The sequence below is a fragment of the Rhincodon typus genome, unplaced genomic scaffold, assembly GCF_021869965.1.
Source record: "Rhincodon typus isolate 14 unplaced genomic scaffold, sRhiTyp1.1 hic_rhity00001235, whole genome shotgun sequence".
Classification (NCBI taxonomy): Eukaryota; Metazoa; Chordata; class Chondrichthyes; order Orectolobiformes; family Rhincodontidae; genus Rhincodon; species Rhincodon typus.
In genome coordinates this window covers 3,817-18,307 of record NW_025966873.1, presented here as the reverse complement: position 1 = coordinate 18,307, position 14,491 = coordinate 3,817, and the positions used below count along the sequence as shown (strand labels likewise).

Here is a 14,491-nt window from a genome sequence, read left to right as displayed (position 1 = left end):
GGATCTACATTACAGCACGGATATTATTGTACCAAAAAGGATGCAGAGCAGATTTACTAGATCGGTTCCAGAGGATCACTGGATCCAAGACATTAACTCTGCTTTCTCTCCAGAGATGTCACCAAGTCTACTGGGTTTCTCCAGCAATTTCTGTTTTTGTTACTAGGATGTTGCCCAGGATGGAAAGTTTTAATTATGAAGAGTGATTGGAGAGACTCGGATAGTTTAACTTGGAGCAGTAAAGCCTGAAGCGGGAGATGGACATATAATTGAGAAGTATAAAATTGAGGGGCATAGATAGAGACAGTAGACAGGAAAGAACTTTTTCCATTGGCGGAGGGATCAATAGTGGAGGTATAGATTTAAGATAAGGACAGGAGGTTTAAAGGAGAGGAGGAAAAATTTCTCCACTGAGGCTGGTGGGAATCTGGAACTCACTGCGTTCAAGACTGGTAGAGGTAGAAATCCTTGTCTTTGACTGACACAGACTAAATGGGCTGAAGGGCCGTTTTCTGTGCCTTAGACCTTCACTAATACATTATGACTAAATTGTAGCGTGTATACCAAGGTTTGCTTTATCTTTCAAATTATTTTATTTCCTACTTTTTTCAGGCATCAGTTCATGACATGAAGATGTCTACAATATCCCCTTCGACAGTCCTGTAGAAGGGGGGGTACTGCTGCTGCTGCTCATTAAATCATACCTAAGCACAAGCCACTGCTTTCAGAAAAGGAGAGAGTAACACTTAAACAAAGGAATAACTGTTCAATCAGCATCTTTTTGTGCTTCAATGTGATACAGGGTGGAAATAGGGCAAGGGAAAAGAAGTTTTCTATTTTCCATAATTGAAACATTCAAACGTTCAAGAAAATTAGGTTGTTTTATCGTGGTGTAATACCTGCATTCGTAACAAAGCAGAATGAAAGAGATTCTCTGTTTCTTTCAGCTGACTGAGCTCTTCATTAGTTGGAGTCTTGTACAGCTCTCTTTTACTTAGTTTAACAGCTTCTATTACTCCAACAGCTTTTGGTTGCTTGTTTTTCATGACATTTCTCTTTTTTCCAGGATTTTTAATTTCTTCTTCCACCTCCTCGTCAACATTGCTGTCTTCTTCATCTTGGAATTTCTCAAAATCCTTTAAATTAAGGCATAGAAGATTAAAAATTTGATGTAACAAGATACATACGGTTAAATTAACAAAGAAGGGCAAACTTCTGCCTCACATCCCCCTTACAAATCTCTACTGTGGTTGGTTGACTTGCCCAGCTGGTTCGTTGTTCATTATCCTGCAGGATCCTGGGACAGGCAAAGCAGAGACAAGCATGGGAATTCCGAGAAGCCTGGTTCGCCACTAAGAAAGCCACCAATAAACACAGAGCTGAACCAGATATACACTCCATTGCGAAGGAAAACCAGAAGTGAGGCAGAAGTGAGGTAATCCAGCTCAACGGACACCAGAGTTTAAATAACAGGCAGGAAAATACAACAACGCTTCATCGGAAGCTGCACTGATGATGTTACCCAGCAGGGTAATGAAACATCTGCAGAACAATGAACCAGCTCGGCAAGCCAACCAATCACTACATCCACAACCCGAACTACAAATTTACCCTAAAATCTTACAAATCTCTATTGTTGTGCATTTGAACCAAGAAAGTAGCATGACTCTTGACTTATTTGTATCTGCCCTTGTGTTTAATCCTTCTAAATTGCAGAGAAGAAACAGGAGAAAACTATGACTAAGATCACATATGATGCTTTATTGATGACCTTCCTACCTTCATAAAGTTAAAAGGGCAATGTTCATGGATGATTGCACGATGTTCGGCAGCGTTGATAACTCCTCACTTAACAAAGTAGTGTCCAAATGCAGCAAGACTTAGATAAGGTCTACACTTGAACTGACAAGTGGCAAGTAACATTCATGCCACACAAGTACCAGGCAATGGCCATCTCCAACAAAACAGAATCTAATCACCGTCCCTCAACTTTCAATTGTGTTACCATCACTGAGTTCCCCCACTAACAACATCCTAGGAATTGCCATCAACTATAAACTGAACTGGAACAGCCATTTAATTCTGGGGAGGTCAGAGGCTAGAAATTCTGCTGAAAGCAACTCACTTCCTCTCTCCCCAAAGCCTATCCACCATCCATAAGGCATAAGTCAGGAAAGGAATGAAATATTCTCCAGTTTCTTGAAAGAGTGCATCTTTGACAACAAAAAAGTTTAACACCATCCAAGACAAAACAGCCCGCTTGACTGGCAGCCCATTCATGAGCGTCATCATCCACTCACTTCACCATTGATGCACAGTGGCAGTGGGTGCGTACCATTTACAAGATACTTACCAAGGTTCCTTTGACAATACCTTCCAAACCTATGACCTGTACCAGCTCAAGGACAAAGAGAGCAGATTCTTGGAGCATCATCAGCTGCAGGTTTCCCCTCCAAGTCACACACCATCCTGACTTGGAACTCCTTCCCTAATAGCACTGTGTGTCCCCTTCACCACATGGGTTGCAGAAGGTAGCTCACCTCCACCTTCTTCAGGCTAATAGAAAAGTCCAATAAATGGTGGTTAAACCACATCCCATGATTGAATAAATGAAACAAACACTCTTCAAGCCTGTAGATTGCTAGCAGAAAGCAAGGAGAGGTAGGAATCACTGCATGTTCTCTTCAAGGTCATTGCAATATAATTTTTTTTAAATGATCTTGGGTGTAATGGTCCAAGAGACCACACATGATTAATGAACAACTGAAGAAAAGGAAAGACTTCCATTTATATAGTGCTGTCCACAAATCTGAGGATGTGACAAAGCAGTTTACAGCCACTGAGGTACTTCCTTCTATAGCGCAATCAGTGTTGCAATGGCAGAACTGAGACAATCAGTTCTGTTAACAGCAAATGCTTCAAAACAACACTGTGATTAAAACAGATCATTTGATCATTAAGATAATCACTGAGGGACAAGTATTGCCAGGACACAAAAGGATAACTCCATTATTCGTGTTCAAAATAGTGTCATGGGATTTTCTTTTACTGGCAACTTCGTGGGGGAATATGGGATTTTGCCCGAATATTTCATCCATAAACTGCCAAAAGAAGGAACCTGCATTCATGTGTGCGTCTTTCGCTACCTTAAGTTTTTTTAATTCATTCTCAAGATGAGGGCGTAACTGGAGCTAGGCCAGTATTTATTGCCCACTCCTAACTGCTGTGGGTCTGGAATCACACGGAGGTCAGACCAGGTAAGGATGGTAGCTTCCTTCCTTAAAAGGGCTTTAGTGAATCAGTTGGGTTCTTCCGACAATGAACAACGATTACCAATAGACTCTTAATTCCAGAATTTTATTATTCAATTGAAATTCCACCATCTGCCATGGCGGGATTCAACCTCCGATCATCCAAATATTGCCTGGATCTCTGGATTAATAATCTACCGATTAACACCAGAAAGCAACTGCCTCCTCCACTCCCTCCTCTGGGCAACTTGGGATGGGCAATAAATGTTTGCCGAGCCTGCAAATTGAATAAAGTGCTTCCCGGTGACAACCATACATAACAGTAACATTTCAGCAATTTGAATTTTTAAGGCTAAATTACTGAAAAAGATAAAATTGGGCCAAATACTGATTCCTGGTGCACCAGGTCTTCAGCCAGTGCCCAATATTTGTGATACTTCAGCCAATTTCTTTATACTAAATCATTATCATGAATCTCAACAATACTTTGAAAAATTCTCATCTAGAACTTTTTGGAAAAGCAAATACCCCAAGAGGATTATGTGGATCATCATGGATACACAGCACAGAAACTGCTCCATTTATTCTATGTGCTCTGTTTTGTAAAATGCAGTTTTCATTTCTTTTCAATCCACTCACAGGACATTGCTGTTGGCTACTATTTATAGCCCGTCCCTGGTTGCCCTCAAATGTGGTGCTGGCAAGCTACTTTCTGGAACCATTGCAGTCCATATGTCATAGGTAGACTCACAATGCACTTAGAGACAGAATTTCAGGATTTTGACCCAGCGACACTGAAGCAACAGTGATCTCTTTCCAAATCAGGATGGTAAGTAGTTTGGAAGGGAATTTGCAGATGGCAGTGTTCAACGTATCTGCTGCCCTTGTCCTTCTAGACAGATATGGACAAGAGTTTCAAAGGTGCTATTAAAGGACCTTTGGTGAATTTCTGCAAAGCATCTTGTGGATCGTACATACAGCTGCTCCTGAGCAGTTGTGATAGAGGAAATGAATGTTTGAGATGTGATGCCAGTCAAGGGGGCTGCTTGTTCTATATGGTGTCAAGCTTCTTGATGTTGGAGTTGCACTTATCCAGGCAAGTGGGGACCACCGCTGACTTGTGTCTTGTCGACGAAGAACATAATCTTGGGAGTCGGGAGGTGAGTTACTTGTTGCTGTATTCCTAGCCTCTGACCTGCTCTTGTAGCCAGTGTATATACCAAGTCCAATTCAGTTTCTGGTCAATGGTATCCCAAGGATGTCAATAGTGAGGGAATCTGTGATACTAAATCCATTGAATGTCAAGTGGTGGTGGTGGTGGTGGTTGTTAGATTGTCTCGTATGTGGCGCAAATGTTATTTGACACCTGGCAGCGCAAGCCTCGATATTGTCCAGATCTTGTTGCATTTGAACATCAGCTGCTTCAAATTTGAGGAATCATGAGGTGGTATTATCACTGGACTGTTAATCCAGAGACCCAGATAACATTCTGGGGACCCAGGTTCAAATCCCACCATGGCAGATGGTGGAATTTAAATTCAATAAGTAATGGAATTAAGAATCTAATGATGACCATGAATTCATTGTCAATTGTCAGGAAACTAGTGTCCTTCAGGGAAGGAAACTGCCATCCTTACCTGGTCTGGCCTACATGTGACTCCAGACCCACAGCAAAGTGGTTGACTCTGAACTGTCCTCTGGGCAATTAGGGATTGGCAATAAATGCTGCCGGGCCAGCGATGCCCTCATCCCGTGAACGAATAAAGAAAAAAATATATCTTTTCTGGTCTAGGCTATATGTGTCTCCAGATCCATCTCAATGTGGTTGACTCTTAACACAGCTTTCCGGACAATTCCGGATGGGCAACATATGCTGGGCTGGCCAGCGAAGTCGACATCCCACGGCCTGTCATATCGCAGATATTAGTAAGTAAGTTCAGTGTTGAATTAGTAATAAATGAGGGAAGATATTGATGTGTTGAGGTTTGCTTCAATACACATGCAACCACACATCACTAATAAACTAATATTTCAGCAACAAGGACACTTATTGCGTACGGGGATGGGTAAAACATATGGAATTAGCACGCCTAATGTACTACACGGACCGAGTTCAGATCAATAAAAGCTGTGCACATACCAAGTGCCCAGTGTCGTGGTTCTTTCTCTTCATTACTCCTACGTGTTTCAGTCAACTTTGAGCTGCTTCACCCGACCGCCACGCACTGCTTCAACTTCCTGTCAACCCGAGCTGAAGCCCCGCCCCCTCTCTACCTGATTGGTCCAACGCCGTTGCACACACGCCGTCTTCCGGATATCATGTGGTTTCGCTCTCTGTCAATCAGATGGCGTCAGATCCCGTAGGGTGGTCTGTCGGATGACGTCAGGTTCCACTGGGCTGTCCGTCAGGTGATGTGAAGTCCCAATCACATTGATGTGGAGGTGCTGGTATTGGACTGGGGTGGACTAAGTTAAAACTCACAGGTGACTTCACCTGACGTAGGAGCAGTTTTCCAAAAGCTTGTGATTTTAAATAAACCTATTAGACTATAACTGGTGTGTGTGACTTTTGACTCTGTCAATCACAGACTGCTGAACACTCCTTGGGAATTTCCTGGGTGCTGAAGCAGTGATCCAGCAGAGTAATGCAGATGGGAGAAATATGGAGTGGAGCGCTTGTAGTGCAGTGGTAGTGTCCCTACATCTGGGCCAAAAGAGCAAGGTTTAAGTCTGAAGAAGGGTCTAGGCCCGAAACGTCAGCTTTCCTGCTCCTCTGATGCTGCTTGGCCTGCGGTGTTCATCCAGCTCTATACTTTGTCATCTAAGGTTTAAGTCCTGCTTGTCCCAAAGGTGCATTAAATCATCTCTGCACAAGGTGGTGAGACAACATCCAGAAATATGGAGTGGGCAAGACAGGCTGCTGCTTGAACCATGGATTTCCTTTTCTCCACCATTGCACCCACTTCCCCTTTGTGTTTCAGCATTTTACCAAATTGCTTTCGATGAATTTATCTATTTTGAATTTTGTTGGTAGGGTGTTCACTTTAAGAAGTGAAATAATTTGGGTTTAGAACATATCAGTGCTTTATTTGAATTGCAGGCTTCATATCACGCAGTGTTGGTCCATGCTTTCATTAAAGTTAATATTTCAACTTGAAAGACTTCTTCAGAACTGAAACGGAGTGGAAAATGATGCTAATTATTTAGGGAAATGTCTGCAGAATAACAAAGCAACTCGGCGAGCCAACCAACCACAACATCCACAACCCGAGCTACAAATCTACTTTAAAACATTAGATGCTGGGGGTGGGGGTGTGAAAGTGGAACAGTGGGCAATGGCACCCAGTGCAAAAGACAGAGTATGATAGTCAAGAATAGATAGAAATGCAGAATGAGTCATAGAGTCACAGAGCCATAAGCTGCACAGCACGAAAACAGACCCTTCAGTCCAACTTGTCCATGCTGACCAGATATCCTAAATTAATCTAGTCCCATTTGCCAGCATTTGGCCCGTAGCCTTCTAAGCCCTTCCTATTCATCTACCCATCCAGATGCCTTTTAAATGTTGTAATTGTACCAGCCTCCACCACTTCCTCTGGCAGCTCATTCCATACATGGACCACAATCAGTGTGAAAAAGTTGCCCCTTAGAATTCTATTAAATATTTCCTCTCTCACCTTAAAGCTATGTCCTCTCGTTTTGGACTCCCCCGCCCCGGGGAAAAGACCTTCTCTATTTATCCCTTCCATGAACCTCATGATTTTATAAACTTCTATAAAGTCACCCCTAGCCTCTGACGCTCCAGGGAAAATAGCCCCAGCCTATTCAGCCTCTCCATATAGCTCAAACCCTCCAACCCTGGCAGCATCCTTGTAAATCTTTTCAGAACCCTTTCAACTTTCACAACATCCTTCTTATAGCAGGGAGACCAGAATTGAATGCAGTATTCCAAAAGTGGCCTAACCATTGTCAGCTACAACATACTCCTATTCTCAACGCACTGACCAATAAAGGCAAGCATACCAAATGCCGTCTTCATTATCCTGTCTACGTAGGGTTCCACTTTCAAGGAGCTATAAACCTGCACTCCAAGGTCTCTTAGTTCAGCAACACTCCCCAGGACCCTACCAGTAAGTGTATAAGTCCTGCCCTATATGCCTGTCCAAAATGCAGCACCTGATATTTATCTAGATTAAACTCCAACTGCCACACTTCAGCCCACTGGCCTATCTGATCAATGTCCCATTGTATTCTGAGGTAACCTTCTTCACTGTCCACTACACCTCCAATTTGGTGTCAGCTGCAAACTTACTAACCATACCACCTATGTTCACATCCTAATCATTTATATAAATGATGAAAAGCAGTGGACCCAGCACCAATTCTGTGGCACATCCCTGGTCGTTAGCCTCCAGTCTGCAAAGCAATCCTCCATCAGCGCCCTTCTATCTTCTATCTTCTGTATCCAAAGGGCGTAGCGAGAGGGCGTGAAACTATTAAGAGGTAAACAAGTGGTATCCGCACAGTCCACCCGGACGATTCAACTCAGCACCTGCCTGGGGATGCTGTGAAGCCAGTGGTGGACCACAGTTCGTCGTGACGTTGCCTTCTCAGAGCTGAGCTGCTTGTGAATGCTGTCCAAAACAGGTGGTAAACTCCATCCAGGGCTAAATACTGATACAAGATGAGTCATAATGTAGTACGGAGAGAAAGAATCATAAAAACCTATCCAATCCCATTTTCCTGGACTTCACCTTGTAAATGTTCAACCTGTTCACAGCTCTGGACTTGTACGCTTACCTTCTGATCCAGAGGTGGGGACTGTACCACCACTGTTACTGCTAAGGGCCAGGTCGCACTGCAAGGATCTGTGCATGCCAATTGGTGTGCTGATACACTGACTCCCAATTTTGGAAGTCCGCACCAGACATCCACACAAAACAAAAGATGACCACTGTGTCACGGGAGCCCCTAAACAGCTACATCATAACCTCTCTGGTCTTACATTCAATGCTTGACTAATAAAGGAAAGTATCTCGTGCCTTCTTAACTACTTTACATATCTGTCCTGCTGCCTAGGGATGTGCATATCAAGGTGTCTCTGATCCTCTTTACTTCCTAGGGTCCTACCATTCAATATGTACTCACTTGTCTTATTAGACGTCCCAAAATGCAATGCCTTACACTTTCCTGGGTTAAATTCCATGCGCTAATGTTCTGCCCATCTGACTAGCCCATCTATATCATCCTAAAGTCATGTAAGTAAACAGCTAGGAACCCAACACCAAGCCCTGTGGTTCATCACTGGACATAGGCTTTCTGTCACTAAAACATCCTTCAACCATCAACCTCTGCTTGCTGCCACTAAGCCAAAGTTGGATCCAATTTGCCAAATTGGAGCCTTACTGAAGTCCATGTAAGCTACATCAACTGCACATCTAGTCACCTCCTCGAAGTATTCAATTGAAGTTGTTAGATATGATCTCTCCCTTGCAAATCATGCTGACTACCCTTGATTAATCCATGCCTCTCCCAGTGGAGATTAATTCTGTCCTCAGGACATTTTCTAATAGTTTCCCTGCCATAGGTGTTAGGCTCAATGGATTGTAGTTTCCTGGTTTATTTCCACCACCCTTTTTAATAATAGTAATAACAGCTGTCCTCCAGTTCTCTGGGCCTCTCCTGTAACCACAGGAGATTTGAAAATTAATGACAGAGGCCCTACAATCTCCTCCCTTGCTTCTTACAACCACCTGGGATATATCTCATTGGAGCCTTGGAGTTTATTCACTTTTAAGACTGCTAAATCTGCAAATACTTTCTCCCTCTCAATGTTCATTTGTTCAGGTATGTCACAGGCCCCCTCTCTGATTTCTATAATTACATTGTCCTTGTTTATAGTGATTACAGATGCAAAGTATGAATTTAAAACCTCACCTACATCTTCAGGCTCCACACACACATTGCTATCTTGGTCCTGAATGGATCCTATGGTTGTTGTCTTGCCACGCATTTTCTATAATCCTCTAGGGCTTCCACTGTTCTGACCCCTCGGCATCTACCTTAAGCTTCCCTTTCCCTTATCCAGTCCTTTACATCCTTTGGCATCCAAGTTTCTCTGGACTTGTTCCTGTTCATGCTCGGTGTGAATAACAGAAAATAGGTCAGCTCTGCTGACAGCAAACCCACTAAATGACACACTTGAGGTGGGAGATGGTACTTGATGCTGCCAGACCTGCTGAGTTTGTCCAATATCTTCTGTTTTTTGTATCAGATCTCCAGCATCTGCAGTGCTTTGCTTTTACTTGTGTGCTTTAACAATGCATCAAATTCTGATATTAGTATACTAGAAGTAGAAGTTCAACAAAATTTTGTAAAACCATTTAAGCATTCAGATCTTTTATTAAGTAGATTATAGAAAAATAGACTTTATTTTAGGGCATGTTCAGCATTTACATCAGCAAAATTAGGCAAGCTTAGCAAATACCATTACATCTTTTCTTGAAGATGTCTTTCTCTTGTTTTATTATATAAATGTGGAGCTGGGTTTTAAACATTTGCAGGCATTATATCAATTTTTTTTCAGTAAGTATGGTTTTGGTTACAGTTGCTCTACCTTCTGATTCAAGATCTTACCAAATAATCAACAGCATTAGCTCCAGGCATTCACTCCCTCTGATTGTTACGTTTAAATGTACAACATTCTATAATCAAGTGAACCATGTTCAACTGGAGATTGGATACTGTGGGAAGTACAAAGAAAGTTGTTTTAACATAACAAGAGCCAACCAGAGCAGCTTGTTGTTCAGCTAAATCCCATGAGGATGATTTTTATGCACCTACTTTTCCATTTGAATCTAAAATTGCAGATGTGGTAGTCCTAGTTATGTGCTTGTGAAGATCAGCCACAAGTAATTGGACATAAATAAAATACCTAGTGTAACAGATGGAGTAAACATGGGTATTATGAATATAATTACTCAACACTCAAATTTCATTGGTCTTTGTTGTGTTTCTATATTTTTTCAGAATGATTGATGAACTATATCGCCATGCATGTATACACTAATATGCAGAAGGCTTTCACTGTTGCACCAGTCACTGTACCAAAGCAATAATGAAAATCTCCTCTATATGTCCAAAAGTGCAATTATTTAAAACTTCACTGAAGCTCAGGAGGTCAACGATATCCTGGAAGTTGGAGAAGTTTAGTCAAAATGTACAGAGAGACACTTAGTAGAGGTACAATTTAGTTAAAGGTACTCGAGGAAAGAGTTAGTTATATGCTTTGGTGAGCTAGTACAAAAGGATTAGATTGTTTCAAAGATACAGTGGTTATACCTTTGAATGTCAAGGGGCTATGGTTAAATTGTCTCTTATTAGAGATGGTCATACTTGGCATTTGTGAATGTTACTTGCCACCTATCAGCCCAAGCCTTATATTGTCCAGGTCTTGTTGCATTTGGACAAGGACTGCTTCGGTATCCAAGGAGTTGCAAATAGTGCTGAATATTGTGCAGACATTGGTGAATATCCCCACTTCTGACCTTATGGAAGGAAGGTTATTTTGAAGCAGCTGAAGATGGTTGGTTCTAGGACATGACCATGAGCAACTCATGCAGAGATGTCATCAAGCTGAAATGACTGACCTCCAGCAATTACATCCATCTTCCTATGCATCAGGTTTGACTCTGAACAATGAAGTGTTTGTGACCTGATTCCCATTGATTCAAGTTTTGCTAGGGCTCATTGATGCCATAGTTGACCAAATTCGATCAAATGCAGACTTAATGTCAAGGGCTGTCACTCCCACCTCACCTCTGGAATTCATATGTTTGAACCAAAGTTGTAATGTGGTCAGGAGCTAAGTGACTCTGACAGAATCCAAGCTGGGCATCAGTGAACAGGATATTGCTGAGCAAATGCTGCTTTACAGCACTGTTGATAATACTTTCTATCACTTTCTTGGGAGAGGCGATGGTTTAGTCATATTATCACTGGACTATCAATCCAGAGACCCAGGTTCAAATCTTGCCAGATGGTAGAATTTGAATTCAACAAAACATCTGGAACTAAGAGTCCAGTGATGATCATGAATCCATTGTCAATTGTCGGAAAACCCACCTGGTTCACTATTTTCCTTTAGGGCGGGAAACTGCCATCCTGACCTACATGTGAGTCCAGACCAACAGCAATGTGGTTGACTTTAACTGCCCTCTGGGCAATTAGGGATGGATAATAAATGCTGCCTACCCAGGGATACCTACGTCTTGTGAATGAATAATAAAAACTTTACCTTATGATTGAGAGTAGACTGGTGATGCAGTAATTCGCTGGGTCGCATTTATCCTGCATTGTGTACACAGGATATACCTGGGCAGTTTCCCCACTGTCAGGTAGATGTCAGTGTTGTAACTATACTGGAACAGCTTGGCAAGGGAAATGGCAAATTCTGGGGCTAAGTCCTCAGTACTATTGCTGGAATGTTGTCAGGGCCCATAGCCTTTGCAGTATCCAGTGCCTCCAAGCATTTCTTGATAGCATGTGGAGTGAATTGAATTGGCTGAAGATTGGCATCTGTGATGCTGGGGACCACTGGACGAGGCTCAGTGAAAGATTTCTTTTTGGGTGATTTTGTTTTAAAAAGCCTTAAGAATTGAAATTGCAGACTTGATTTTGTTTCTTTTCACACCTAACATTCTGGACTTTCTTTTACACCTATCTCGAACCGGTGGACATATAAAGGACGTTCATATACCATACAATTCCTTAGCGCAGGCCTCAGGGGCATTATGCTTAAAACTTTCAGCAAGTTTGGCAGCATCCTTGTGGAGAGAAACAGGTTAACTTTGCAAGTTTGCATTTTTATCAGAACGTTTTCACTTCAGATTTCCAAAGTGCACATTTCAATTACACTAATCTGGATTACGTTCATGTGCAAAGATCATTTGATTGATGTAGAAGATTGTCTAATGTCTTACGATCCCCAAAAATTTGAAATAATCACACTTGCAGACACAAGTAGAGAAGTTTTGCATTGAATGTATTTTTCCAGATCTCACCATGACCTTCAGAATGTTTTATAGTTGCTTTTGAAAGACTTCAGCCTTCCTAGGTCAACATCTTGGAGTGCTGTAAGTTTCCTGAAATCTTCTTTAGCTGCGTGAACTGTCTGAATTGGCTGTCTTTCCTTTGCTGCCAACAGTTCTTTGTGTTTTTCAGAATTGGCCACTGTCTCTAACATGAGAATTTCAATATCTGACTGTAATCCACTCATTTGGCTTTGTATTTTGTTTCTTGCAACAGTGGAATTTATCCTGTTGGTGAACTCTATGGCTCTGGCAATCACTTTCTTTACCTTCATCTCTTATCACTGTCTTCTTTTAGAACTTTATGAGGAAGTTGAATCATTGGTTTCTTCCCTGGATCAGTTGTGATGTGAAACTTGATTTGGGTTTTACCTTTGACAGGGCATTTCACCTAATGCAGCAATGATTATGTAATCTCTTGTAATGTAAGAAACTGGACATGGATATCATGGTATTAAAGAACAGTCATTTATTACAAGTAGTAATCCATTACATTCAAAGGCACATCAGTGCCTTAATATAACATTAAACTATGAGATTTAATGTTGTTCTTGGTGGTATGTCATGCTTCAAGTAATCTGAGTTCAATTGGAGTATGAGATCTTTACATTCTTTGGTTTCATGCTATGATACGATGCTGACATCATACGGATGTCTCATAAAGGTACACTGATCATGAGACAGAATGCAACATTCCTTTTTTCCAAAGATTAAAAACTTGTCCAAATGGATGTACTGGATTATACATAGACAAATGCTGTCAACACAAAAAATATACAAACTTATAATTAGAAAATTAATATTTCCATCATGAATGTAATGGCTTAGAAGTTTGACAACTCATTATCTGGTGATCATATATGTAACCAGAAAACTTTGCAGTGTTTTCTGTTGCACTTGTCAAATAACTTGGTTGTCTTCCTCCTGGTTGCTGTCACTAAATATCACCGCACCATCATCACTGAGGAGTATTTTTCCTCACTCTCTTCATGGGGTGCTTTGGCTGGGCTGGCTTCTGTGCTTTTGCAATGACCACCATGATCGGTAATGACTTAGTATGATCTGAGATAACACGGTGTAGAGCTGGATGAACACAGCAGGCCAAGCAGCATCAGAGGAGCAGGATGCTGCTTGGCCAGCTGTGGTCATCCAGCTCTACACCGTGTTATCTCAGATTCTCCAGCATTGGCAGTTCCTACTATCTTAGTGTGATCTGGGCTGGTTGCATAACCTTTGCTGTTACCCAAGTATTTATATTTGTATTTCTAACTCACTCTCTGTTCAGTTGTGGTCGCTCTCTGACTGCTTGCTCATCATATATCTTTTTCATTCTCCTCCATTTTTGGAATGGAATGGTTGAATAAATGATTTCTGGACATTTGCCATCTGAGTATAAATTGTGCTAGGCATGGTAATCACTTCTCTATTGACATTGCATGAAAACACAGCAATACAATGTAAAAATCTTGCTTTGTTACATGTCACTTGATGATCATTAATTTGATCATACGTATCATTCATTCTGCTGGAATGTTTGCATGTGGATATGGGGTGACAATATGATATGAATCACTCGGAGATAGTAAGAACTGCTGATGCTGGAGTCAGAGATAACAGTGTGGAGCTGGAGGTACACAGAAGGCCAGGCAGCATCAGAGGAACAGGAAAGCTGATGTTTTGGGTCGGGACCCTTCTTCAGAAATGGATCACTCCCCACTTATACGTGTCTTGAAATGGTTTGCCAGTGAATTACAGTCTGTTGTCAGATACTATCCATTCCAGAATATGAAATAAACTGAAAATAGTATTCGTCACGTTAGTGATGGTCCCACTTGTTGTATTGTTAAATCATCAAATAGTGGGAAATATAAAGAAGTAACTTATCACAAGGATGCAATCTTCCCTGTGTACTGTGAACAGGTTTGTTGCCACTTTCATCCAATAGGGGGATGGAACATCATCCAGTTTTCAAGGCACTCTCAACAGCCAGAGTTCGTACGTTTGGGTTGCCTCACAAGCATTTACAGTCATTGAATATCCTAATTCATCCCTGACCAGTGCATAGATTCCCGTGCCAGCTGTCCTCTGCATTCAATACCTATGTGTCTCTGGCATAAAATGAATATGATATCTTAGTGTAATGCTTTTGGT

At 41.6% G+C, this 14,491-nt stretch overlaps 1 protein-coding gene across 1 annotated transcript; it reads right to left on the bottom strand.

Annotated features, from left to right (window-relative positions):
- Nucleotides 1-574: 574 nt before the first annotated feature.
- LOC125481204 (nucleolar protein 6-like) lies at nt 575-5,551 on the bottom strand. Its single transcript, XM_048592445.1, has 2 exons — nt 5,392-5,551; nt 575-1,136 (listed from the first exon to the last, which is right to left on the bottom strand). The coding sequence occupies exons 1-2, from the start codon at nt 5,422-5,424 to the stop codon at nt 873-875; spliced, it is 297 nt and encodes a 98-aa protein (XP_048448402.1). The 5' UTR covers nt 5,425-5,551; the 3' UTR covers nt 575-872.
- Between the last annotated feature and the right edge of the window lie 8,940 nt (nt 5,552-14,491).

Excerpts from the sequence above, each read along its gene's own strand:
- LOC125481204 (XM_048592445.1), bottom strand. The coding sequence starts at position 5,424 with ATGAAGAGAAAGAACCACGACACTGGGCACTTG. Across the intron at positions 1,137-5,391 it reads ACCACGACACTGGGCACTTG|GATTTTGAGAAATTCCAAGA; the intron begins GTATGTGCACAG and ends CTTAATTTAAAG.